General features: G+C 37.5%; 2 protein-coding genes and 1 pseudogene across 2 annotated transcripts; 2 read left to right on the top strand and 1 right to left on the bottom strand.

Annotated features, from left to right (window-relative positions):
• Positions 1-284: 284 nt before the first annotated feature.
• On the bottom strand, positions 285-938 carry LOC136278331 (uncharacterized). Its single transcript, XM_066161857.1, has one exon. The coding sequence runs from the start codon at positions 936-938 to the stop codon at positions 285-287; it is 654 nt and encodes a 217-aa protein (XP_066017954.1).
• Positions 939-1,476: 538 nt separating this feature from the next.
• Positions 1,477-8,428, top strand: LOC131780500 (uncharacterized; annotated as a pseudogene).
• Positions 8,429-8,839: 411 nt separating this feature from the next.
• Positions 8,840-9,800, top strand: LOC136278136 (uncharacterized). The gene has a single exon (XM_066161484.1). The coding sequence runs from the start codon at positions 8,840-8,842 to the stop codon at positions 9,725-9,727; it is 888 nt and encodes a 295-aa protein (XP_066017581.1). The 3' UTR covers positions 9,728-9,800.
• The last annotated feature ends 2,804 nt before the right edge of the window (positions 9,801-12,604 follow it).

Here is a 12,604-nt window from a genome sequence, read left to right as displayed (position 1 = left end):
CAAGGGATACGCCGAGTCCCTTACCAGAAGAGGAACCAACTTTGGAACTCCCAATTATCTTTGAAGGCCCGTTTAGCCTGGTACCTTGATCAATTTCTCTCTGTAGTTTGCTCAGACGGAGAATACGGGCGTTGTGAATGCTACCGGGATAGCCCGTACTTACATCAAGAAATCTAAAAGACGCATCAGCGACACCTTGGATAACAATAGAATAATCTTGCTTTCAATTAAAGTATTCAATCCGTTCGTTGACAGGCACTGTTTTTAATACAATACGACTACCGTCAACTGCTCCTGCCAATGCTTTGTAGCACCTCTTGCTCAGTCTCTGGAAATTTAATAAATTCTGTAGCCCGTTTGGCAAGTGCTTCACAAAAGTCGTGCGTTATCAGCATAGCTGTACACCTCCCAATGCCAAATTGCAGCCCAGTCGATCTATACGTGTCTCCAGTAGCTAGGCGCCATAACGCTACTGCCACTCGCTTGTTTACAGGGATAGATTGGCGCAATCTTGTGTCTCTCTTCGCCAAATCCGGTCCAACCACTCGTACAATGTACTCAAAAGTACGCCTTGCTATCCTGAAATTTTCTTTCCACCAATCTTCAACGAAATCTCCTTGCAAAAGGCTCTCAAACCAGAACTGATTTCGTGGCCATACCCACGCATGTCTAGCACGTCTTGTATTTTTTAAAGCAATTTGAAGTAAAACCATTCGTTTTCGCCTCGACCTCTTGAGATGTTGTAACAACCACAGCTTATGAAGTCTTGATATTTCTGTTTCCCGGTCAAGAATTAAGAAATAAAAAGCAATGGCCACGAAAGCCATCACTTTACTTCTTGAAGCGAGCATGTTTTTAGAATTTCCCGCCAGTTCAATTTTTTTATGCTGCGCTGATAATGCACCGGGCGCGAGTGTTGACAGATCAACTTGAGTCATTTGAGCCTGTATAAACGCTGGACGAATTAACCAAGGTTAAGAAACTTGATCTTAGTAAATGTTTACCTTGGTTGAAGCTCAAATGTAAACACAGCATAAGACTGGGGGCTAATCGTCCAGGGACTGGGGGCTAATCGTCCAAAGACTGGGGGCTAATCGTCCAGAGACTGCGGGCTAATCGTCCAGAGACTGGGGGCTAATCGTCTGGGGCTAATTGTCCAGGGGGCGAGTTGTCTGACATTCGTGAGCAGACATTGGCAAACTTGCCTGAAAAGGTGAAGGAGATTTGTTGGTCATTAAGTTGCATTATTGATGCTACCGAAATTTATATTGAACAACCAAAACATCTTGAGGCTCAGCAGCTTACATTTTCGATTTACAAGAATCACAACACCCTGAAGTACCTCATTGGAATCAGTGGTGATGGTGCAATAAACTTTGTCTCCACTTTAGAAGGTGGGTCAATTTCAGACAGGGATCTGATCTGACAGTGAAATCTGGCCTACTTGGCAAGGACTGGGCTAAGTGTGACGTGCTAATGGCAGATCGTGGGTTTGAAATACAGGATGATATTGCACCAATGGGTGTAAAGTTGAACATTCTCCCTTTCCTAAAGGGAAAACGCCAATTTGAGGAAGATGAACCTGTGGAAACTCGACGCATTGCCAAGTTTTGCATTCATGTTGAGCGAGCCATTGAGCGAATCAAAAATTATCATATCTTGGACTATGTTCCTATAACATTGTTCTCATCTGGTATTATTGATCAAATTTTCTTTGCTTGTGCCATGTTGACAAACTTTCTGCCACCATTAGTGTCAGATGACAAGGAAATCAGTAACATGACCATGTGACCACATTGTCGTTATTTGTGTGTTTTTCACATTGGCATCTACTATACAAGCGGGTAGTGTTTCTCAGACTGATTGCCTTTTCAGTCTCAAGAAATAAAATGGCTAATTACTACTTATTGGGAGGAGCTATCCACAGGTCTGGTACATACTAAACCACTAATATGTCAGTAAAAAGTGCAATTTGCAGAATTCCATAGTTATTTAATTGCTCTATGAAAGTATTACTACAATATTTACAGTCTCATATGTACATGTAGAAAGATATTGCCAAGTGCAAACAATTAAAAAAAACTGTCAAGTGTGTCAGCCTTATTCCCAGGCATTAACACCCTTTATGAGTGAGTAAAGTTTTTGCAGGAATTAATGTGAATCTTTCCAATCAGCTTAATAGGTGACATCACATTTTACTATGCAATGAGAATGACTGGGATTTGAGGATGAAGTTGGGTCTGACACTAGATTAAAAAAAATTCTGATAACAAATTAAATTTTTTTAGTAAATTTTATATTTCTTTTACATTTAGATTTTATGATTATTTGCAATAATTAAATTTTTGTTGTAATGCTGGCATGATGTGGTTAAAATAGAAACCAGTTAGTTTTGGTAGTGAAGTTCCATGCCATGTCTCATCAAAGTAGATCCTTTCAACATGCATTCCTTGGTCACCAAGGGTCAGATCAGTCATTAGGATAAAGTCATTCCACCTCAGGCCTGAAATGCCACACTGACCTTGAAGTTGATGATGGTAATGATGTTTTCGGTCAAGTTGAAGGATCTCACCATGTTTGACTAAACAGAATTTCTTTTTCCTAGACTGTGGCTCTCGCTTGGCTTGGTATGTCTGTAAGAGAGTCATTCCCTTACCAGACTCTATACATTCAATTTCCACTCCTCCGTAAGGGGGGTTACTCGAAGGATCGTAAACTATCCTTTCAGGGGAAGCCCCGAGCCAACTGCATTTTGGGTTAACAATTAGCCCGCAGGGAGATACTTTGATTCCCCGATGTCCATGTAATGTCTTCATTGTCACGGAAAATTTTATAAATATATAGTTTTCTGTATGGATATGATTTTTCTGTTTATTCCTTTTTTTTTTTTTTTTTTGGATTTAGATATATTTTCAATACTTATTTCATAAATACAGTGCTGATGACTAGTTTATACCAGCTGTTCCCTCCAGGTTCAGCTGATTGGTTTAATCAGGTTAAATAAAGATTATTATTATCATACACCTGTTACAGTATAATCTAACCGACAAAAAACACTACAATCTTACAAACTCAACTACTTTATTAAACAGCGAGTAATGTTCTTAACAAGGAGTGACTCCTCAAAGCAGTACAGTACTTATCGTTAGTAAACTTCATTAAGCCCACCACGGTCTATATCCTAGCTCACCACTGACAATCTCACTGCTGCCTCCAAAGTTCCTTGAAATGAGCAATCTACCACAGTAACTCTCTCAAATGGTATAGCTTTCAAAACAGTCGTTGCTCTGACAAAAACAACTACCAGTACTCCCACTACTACATAAGTGAGTCTTTATATATTCAAAAAGTGTTCTGGAACATTCCAGAAGCTTACATAAGAACTATGTTAGTAGTATTGTGTAAAAAGTGCCCGACTTGATGAAATGTCTCGGAAAGTTCTATGGTATCCAAGTCAGCACGACTAGGCAGTCTGGAGATTTCTAAAAGCTTAAATTTACAACAACTACTTATAACATACTGTATCCATAAATTGCTGCCATGCAGAACGGCACAATTTCAAATACACAAAAAACAAGGCTTGGTAGGCCACGGATGACAGGTCACACACAAAAATAGCCTATACTGATTGAAATTTGGCTGGAAGAAACCCCTCTTCACTGAAAGAACGAAGAACCTAAGTTTTGGTTACAGTGTAGAGGCAATTTCCTAAAGGGACTCAAGATGAAAGCATAGCTCATAAAGCGGTAATCATAAGTTCATAGTTCTGTTCTTCCTGAGATCACTTGATTTGTGAAAATTTAGAATTCTTTCTCAATTATATTACAGAGTCAGTGAGTATATTAAAAGTGGAAGGGATATGATGTTGATTGATCCTGATCTGCATGAAATTTATACAAAAAGAAAGGCAACGGTTTCAAATCTTCCAAATGACACCATTCCTGCCGTAGGTGTGAAATATCTGAACGATGGCCGGTGGAAGTCGTTAGAAAGGATGCCTTCTTTCACGAGAGCTGAACTGAACCAGCATGTGGCAAATTCTGGAAAACGAGAGGCAGATACTGAACACCATTAATTCCGACCAATTAAAGGAAAGTGAAAACCTTTCTGCATGATGAATATTTAAGGAGATTGAGGCAAACAGTGTTCAGAGGTAATTTTATTTAAAGGCCAAGTGCCATCACAGCTTTAAGAAAAGTGAGGCTCCCCATGCTCTTCGTTTTGCTTTGTGTATCATTTCAGCCCAAGTCATTCATGCCAACTGTTCATGCCAAGCAAGCAAAGTGGGTTACTGCCATCATATTCTTGCATTAATGTTCAAAGCATGCAAGTTTAGTTTGTTTAATATGAAAGCACTGATGATTTGTCCGAAAAAGATGATGAGCAGCTAGATCTCCATACACTTCCCATCTCCAGAAGTGGCACAAAAAGGGTCGTGGTGACAAAATATCTATTCAGCCAGTAATGGAGGTCACCATTTCAAAAACTAAACGTGATGAAACCAAGACTCAAGAGGAAGTGAAATGTGTCTTGTATGATGCAAGATCTAGCCCCAAGCATGATATTGATGCTGAAATGAAACTTAAAAAAGGGTGTAAAGCAAATAAATCCACAGATGGCTTTGGCCTTTATGGAAAGAGATGATTCTTCCCTTAACAGTTGTTGGAGACCAAATTTGAAGTCAGGCTGGTTCATTTTGCTGCTATCAGTTGACCCATACTAAGGTGATCTTTGTGGCTACTGAGGGCATTTCATCAATGCCAAGGGAAGATGTCGGCCCAGATACTGAACTTACTTATCCCAGGTTTCCTCTGAATTCAGGCAATGATTTTGTCAAATCTTGAATGATTCTGAAAAAGAATTTCTTAGTTCCCTTGTAGTTGTGAGACCAAGATAAACAATATTGAGGAAGCCACAAGAGATTACTCATCATCAGAGCAGTGGAAAAGGGATTGCAAATTCAGATTTACAGCCTCAAAATTTGACAGTAACTCAAAAAAAGACAGAGGAATCAAGAAAAATTTGCTGCTGACCTCATCAATCCGAAGCCATTCACCTCAAGGTATGTCGAACATGGCTTGATACATGAAACGGTTGCCACTGAGCAATACGAAAAAATTATGTTTGCGCCTAGGGCCCCACTAAAAGTTCTCAAGAGTGGTTTTGTTGTTTGTTCAGACATGCTGCTCCTGGGAGGCTCACCAGATGACAAAGCCGTTGATTTTGGATGCCATTATTGTTTTGCACCCGAAGTTAAGTATCCAGTGACAAAATATCAAGGACCTCCAGTAGAAGCATGTCATGAGCCCAATTTTTCTCATGAGGCTGTACATGGACAATGTAAACAGAAAAGGAATCATGGCGAGCACACGCAAGTGCAAGGTCAGATGGATGCCAGTGGAGCTTTAAGGTGTGACTTTATTGTTTATACATAGAAGGAGATTTCAGTGGTGGGAATACCTTTTGATGCGGCCTACTAAGCACCTCTCCAACAAAAGCTTAAAATATATTTCTTTACTCATTTTATTAAAACTGCAGCAAGCGAGTTTGCAAAAAGCTCATCTGCTAGTATTTAAACAAATGTCTGGCGTTGGAATTACATTTTCATTGTATTCACATTTAGCTTACTGCTGAGTCAAATTATTATTAATAATAATGTGCATGTAATGAGCAACATTTACTTTCTCCTAGTAATGTAATAATCAAACAATCCCAAATCATGAAAATAAAAGGATTAATCACCAAAGATAAATTCTCTTGGTTTTTCAAGAACCTCTACCAACTACAACTGTAGGACAGGAAAACCTAGGCCCGGGTCACACTAGGGAAGTTTTGATCAATTATCCATTAAAAGAGAATATTATCTGTCATCACAACACATTTTCTAGCGCGACTGGTGTTTCACAAATTTTTTAAATTTTGGAAATTCTGCAGAAACTTCAAAGACACCGAATAGTATAAGTGAGGCTGCCAGGATCACTCCCAACGCAAAATTTTCCTTATTTTCAACCGACACTGGCTGGACCTATAGATCTTAGATCAAGAAGGACCCAGCAGAATTTTGTCCAATCGACCTGCCGGTTCAACAAGTGTTGTTTGTGACAGCAATAGTTCGGCAAGTGTGGTTAGTGACAGCAATAGCCTAACCCACTCCAGCCAAGCTGAAAAGAAGAAGAAACAATATGATAAATGGCCGCAGGAAGAAAAAAAGGGTTCTAGTAAATGTATGGGCCAGGTCGTTGTAATGAGCATCAAACCATGATTTGGCTAAGTTGGGAATGGTCCACCTGTAAGGCACAACACGAATTCTACATAAATGCCGACTTCTTCTTAGAAAATCGACATTCAGGATTTGCATGTATTCATTTACCCATCTCTGATACAGGATAAGATTAATTTGTTTAACAAAAAATGTAAAATTTTTGGGAATGGATTTTTTAAATGGCCTAAATCTTACATTGTCTTTGTTGTGTGTGCTTCACAAAATTCCTTGTCCGAAAAACCTGAAAAAAATTTAAATAACTTTACTCTTATTGTTACTCCACATAGTAAGTAAAAGAATTCTTTTTTCTATATCTTTTTTTGTAATCTATTGTTATTTTATTTTATTGATAAGAATATTGTAATAATTTGTATTTGTATTACACAGTAATATATGCAGCCAAAAAAAAATTGTAAGTTATCTAGTATTCATGTTAGCAATTAACCTGTAAGCAATGTATGTAGTCTAACAATGTACTGGTTTTATAAATATAATAATAAATATTTAGTTATGAATAAAAAAATCTCTGATACAGGATGAAAAAGGCAAACATCTGATGCTGTTGCATGTCGATAATTTGTAGAAGTAGAGTGGCAAAAGCACAGCAAAAGGCCTCATTTGGGTTCATATCTATCATCGCACAATGCGTATCAGACATGAAACCTGATCAACTATGTTTATTTTGACCTATTTATGTATTTCAGAAGTGCGACCCAAAAATTGTGTCACATTTTTCAGCACTTCCAGTTGCGTTTTCAACTTTTCAAAAATTTTATGGCAGCCTAATTTTTGGTTTGGGCTGTAGTGTGACGAGGGCCCCAGTGAAAAGAATTTGTGTGACGATATTGGAGCTCAAAAAGTTGAAGAGAATTGCAGTAACTACATGATAAGAATTATATTGTTTACTCCTTTTTAAATAAGTAGTTATCACCTTATTTTTTCATAGTGTATAATCAACATATTGAAACACATTCTGTACATGGAAGCAATATTAAAATTACAATAACCTCTGGAAAGAATGATAAAACTTGAAAATCAGTGTACATGTACATGTACTTGTGACAGGTTACATAATTCAAAATAGTTTTTCCAGTCAGCACCTTGTTTTTCTTTACGATATCAGTTTGCAGATGCAAAAGGTTTGCACAAACTGGGTAAATAGTAATAAAAAAAGGTAGAACGTAAAGCCACAGGAGGTGGTTCCAATGCAAAGCATTTTACTTTGGTGAAAGATTTTGCTTTTGCTTTTTCACCTCTACATGTATGTCCTGCCAGTTTGACATTTTAACTAGGAAAATTTATTGATGACTCTTACTCACTGTTACTCTCATTCCAGACTTTGTATTTGGGAAGAAATCCCACAAACTAGTTCACAATTCACTGGTTTTATATCTCTCACAAACACTTTCATACTCTCACTGACCATTATCTTTTTCGTCATCCAACTTAGTTTAAGTAAATGTTAGCCTTGAAGCCTTGGAGCCTTGGATTTGTGCCACGCCTAATTTTCCAGTTGACTTAAATAAATTCCATACCTTTTCCGTTATTATTTTTTCAGACGCCACACCAGATGAAGTTAGAGTGGAGGAGATGATTGCTGAAGAGGAAACAAGCATTGCCAGTAGTAAGAAGCTCGTTTTCACTCTCATTTTTTGCTCTTAATCGTTTTTACTGTCATTCCAGACTTTGTTTTTAGGATGAAATCCCACAAAGTAGTTCACAATTCATGGGTCTTATCTCTCTAACAAACACTTTCATTCTCTCATTTGACTATTTTTTACCAGTCATCCAACTTAGGTCAAGTGAATGTTAGCCTTGGAGAAACTTCTATTGATGTTCTATTGATGCCAAGTTCCATCAATGTATATGTTATATATTTAATAAGCAGATGATTTAACTGATCCAACCACAAACTTACGAACAAAAAAAATTGCATAATTCTTTAATCTCTCTCCAATCTAGTAAATTAATGGTGATTTATCTATTGCAGATTCCCAGGCTGAGGAATTATTGTTCAACATCGTAGAAGAAGGAAGTCAATGCAAGAAAGCTAGATTAATTGACAGTCTTAAAAATACCTCGAACGGATTCAAGAAAGGGCATTATACACAGTTTTCCAAGGTAAGCAATCAAGCTACCAAGCAATACTGGACAGAAGTGATCTAACAACGCTTCAGAACAGAAGACTGTAAGACATTGCTATCCCTATGTACAAGGTGAAACACAAACTATGCCCCACTATAATACACAAGCTATTTCACATGCATTGATCTCCCAACAACTTAAGGGTGGCAGAGTTTGCCATCCCCAGATTTAGGACTAAGAAATATGGTAAACATCTGCTCACCTACCTGGGACCAAAGTTGTGAAATAAGTTACCAAGCGAAACCAGAACCCAACCATCTTTATTTAATTTTAAAAATCGTATCCGTAAATTTGATTTGAGCGTAGTGGTAGAAGACAACAGTTGTTCCGATTGCATCCTTTGTAATTCTTAATCTTTTCTCTTTTTAATAATAATTTATCCCATTAGTCAATAGTTAATAGGTTTTTAACTATATTATATTGTTAATTAATATGCCTGATCTAGCAACAGCAACTACCTTCTTGCATACCCTCAACAGCGCCCACACTTCGGTCAAATTCACCATGGAGGTGGAGAAGAACAGCAAGCTTCCTTTCCTTGGCACCGAACTACTCAACCATGCACCTCGGATTGAAACCAAGGTATATGTGAAACCAACAAACACGGGCCTACTATTACACTACCAAAGCCATGTAGACAATCGCTACAAACGGAGCTTGCTGAAAACTATGCTGGATCGCGCACACCGATTATCTTCCTCCTGGGCCCATTTCTCTGATGAGTGTGATCGCCTAAAGAAAGTTTTCGCACGGCTTAAATACCCGGGGCGCCTGGTAAATTCTACCATTAACACCTTCTTACAATCAAGAATTGTTGGTACGCAGCCCACACAGACGCCCAAAGAACCAATATCCATTGTTCGTGTGGTCATACCTTTCAAAGATCAAGAATCAGCAAATTATGTTAAGAAAGAGCTCAAGAATCTTAGCATGAAGGTGCAGACAACTGTCCAGCCAGTATTTGTTAGCCGCAAAGTAAGCCAAGATCTTAAAGTACGAGAAATCAAGCCACAGATTGTCAACCAACAACGCGTCGTTTATCAATTTCAATGTGACCTGTGTGATGCGGGTTATGTGGGCTATACACGCGGACACTTACACACACGCGTGGATGGACATAAACGAAAGGCATCTTCAATATATAAACACTACCACGAACAGCACAGCGAAGTCCCGAAAGACCTACTGAAACGTTTTAGCATTCTGAAAAAGTGTAGTAACAAGTTCGATTGTTTGGTGAACGAAATGCTTTTCATCAGAGACTTAAAACCCACTCTGAACGTGCAAAGCGATTCAATTCGCGCAAAAGTATTTGTTTAATTAGCTCGTAACATATTTATGCTAATTTAATGTTACACTTTGCCACAAACTTCATTTTTTATTTCTCCTTGACAATGGCGTCATGATGACACCGAAACGTCGGTTTTTATCGTTAGTTTTTGCTAGTCTTTGCATTTCTAAATCCTTATTGATGTTAATTATATTGTTAGGCTTTTTTTAATAGTTTATTAGAAAATATTTGGTAGGCTATTAACTATATCAAGTGTCCCCTATCAATAGAGGGGTTTTTAACCCCATCGGCTTGATATTCAAGACATTAATGAACTGATAATTAATTAATTAATAGTTTATGACCATGATGATGATCTAGGCTTCCTATATAACGTGTTGTTCAAGCAGTCTTACACCACATATTGGCAGTGTACTGTCCGTCCAAAGGGAAATCACTGCAAAGCCTCCATCACAGTGAGAAATGGACGATTTAATCCAAGAGGGAATGCCCACAACCATACTGCCCAACCTGGGGCTCTTCTTGGAAGCCAAATCGTAAAAGAGGTGAAGATTAAGGCTACAGCAAAATTTCAACCAGCATCTGCCGTTATTGAAGCGGTAATGACAGATACTAAATATTGTGTATATATCATATTTGTATTTAAAAATATCTTATTTCTTCTCTACAGGTGCTACTAGACTGCATGCCCAACACTCCATGTCCAGCACTCCCAGCACCAGCTTGCTTGGCTAGAACCGCTTATTGGATAAGGCAGAGCATGCGACCAAAAGACCCTCGAGACCTGACCTTTGTGCCAATCCATGAATCCATACCTGAGGGATTCCTGCATGGGGAAATCACTATGAAAGACCGCTGCCATTTATTTTAGCAACCAACCATTAGTTGGAGAACCTTGCCAAGGCTAAATCTTGGTACATCAATGGAACTTTCAAAGTCGTAAGGAAACCATTTCAATATCCTTCGAATAGTTTCTCATGTATTTAGTTCCTTTGAACAAAATTTTATTTTGACAATGTGAAGCGCAAATATATATATATATTCATGTAGAGGATTGAGCTATATAAATGTAATTATTAATTATTTTCTTCCAATTTTTCAAGACACTTTCAAGCAATGGGTAAGCATATTTTTTCAAGGTATAATGAGCAAACCGTTTTATGATTATGACTGCACATGTCATGTTATCTACACTGCCACACTTAATTCAAGGGTTGTTTCCTCACATACTGCAAGTGGTACATTTTATAGAGTAAATCATTTTCATTTACATATTATTCAGAGTACGACCTTAATACAACTAAAAAGGCCAACTACAACCGTAGCAGGTGGAAAAGCCAAGAAAAAAAGAGTCTTGAGCTTGAAGATGCCTCCACCAAAGAAGGCCACAACATCAGACTTGGGGCCGAAGTAAAAAAAAAAACCCGAACCTTTAGAGTGTGAGCCGCCTTCTGAAAGAGTCATTTAGTTATTGGCAGAAGTGGATATATACACTCCAGGGTAGGGGTACCATCAAAAAGATTGTGGAGGAGTAACCTGGATTCAAGTGTTGGTCACAGGTAATTGTTGGTTAACTGTATGGTAATGAGTGATCGTGTACTTTTATATGACAATAAGTCTAAAGCTTAAGTCAACTATCATACGATGTGATTCAAAAGTAAATAATCTTACTGCCATATTGTAAATCTGTCAGATTTTCATTCACTTAGACTGCAGAGTAAAATGATGGTATAACGATATATATTGGCCTCACCAGCTCATCGCATCAAGCTATCTACTCTATTCATCTCCTGCCGCCTCCATAATGTTGACTGCTTCCTCAGACATTTATTTGATATCACTTGTTGTAAAAGAAAAACCTTTGCCCTAAAAGTTAAGGGTCATCTAGTTTTAAGTGTTCTCATCCCTCATTGAACAATAAATTTTGACAACTCTGAATGAAAGAGCACTTGTGATAGAATGCTAGTGTGTTGGTACTGACACAATTTGTATTTTTTTTTCTTACAAGGTAATTGTATATTGATACTCAATGTACTTTCTCCATTGAATTTCTTAGCACATGATACAGACGACATTAATAACTAGAACAATTTGATATAAAGAGGCCTAGTGGGAAACTCTTCCAAAGTTGGAAATCTTCATAAAAGAGCATGCCAACGATGTTTTAGAGAGTGATGAAGAGGATGATTATGGGCAATGTGATCATGGTTACTTGACATAACATTTCAATAAAGAAAGTAACAATCTAAGAGGGACAGTAACCAAATATCTAATAGTGTTTCTTTTGAAAAGATGGATATAACAGTGGCATAACTGACAGGAGTTTTTAATGGGCCACAAAAAACAGTTTGGTCCTTCAGTAAGTGAAAGTATGAGACTGTTCAGATTCCCAGTTGCATGTATTGGCATCATAGCATACCTTGAAATAATGAAGTGAACATGTCTCCAATCTTTCTCTGGATTTCTAGCGATAATGTAACTGAGGAAAAAAACTTGGCTCTTTATTTTAGTGCTGTACATACCACATGTCCTTATATGCTGGTCAATTAAGAGCTTCAACTTCCAACTACCTTGTTGCAGATTGTAGCATTCAATGGTATGGGGTATGATTTGGGAATTATACAACAAAAAGAGTAAGATGTTGATTAAAAGAAAAGTTGTCAATTCAATGAAAATTGTTAGTAAAGTGAATCTTGATGTAGTTGTTACATTCATTGATAATTTGATGAATATACATCATATATGCATGAATATGTACACTAATCATATACTATATTAATCATTTGTTGAAAATATAATAAAACCAAATAAAAATGAGATTCTTTTCAGTGTCTTTCAGTGTTGGAAGAAAAACAATCGTTTTAAAGATTCAACAAACCCATTTAAAGAATGAAATTCTGCTCAAT

This window comes from Pocillopora verrucosa, chromosome 14 (genome assembly GCF_036669915.1).
Source record: "Pocillopora verrucosa isolate sample1 chromosome 14, ASM3666991v2, whole genome shotgun sequence".
In the NCBI taxonomy this organism is placed as follows: domain Eukaryota; kingdom Metazoa; phylum Cnidaria; class Anthozoa; order Scleractinia; family Pocilloporidae; genus Pocillopora; species Pocillopora verrucosa.
Note: the sequence above shows the minus strand (reverse complement) of the source record. Positions and strands in the feature narration are given on the sequence as shown.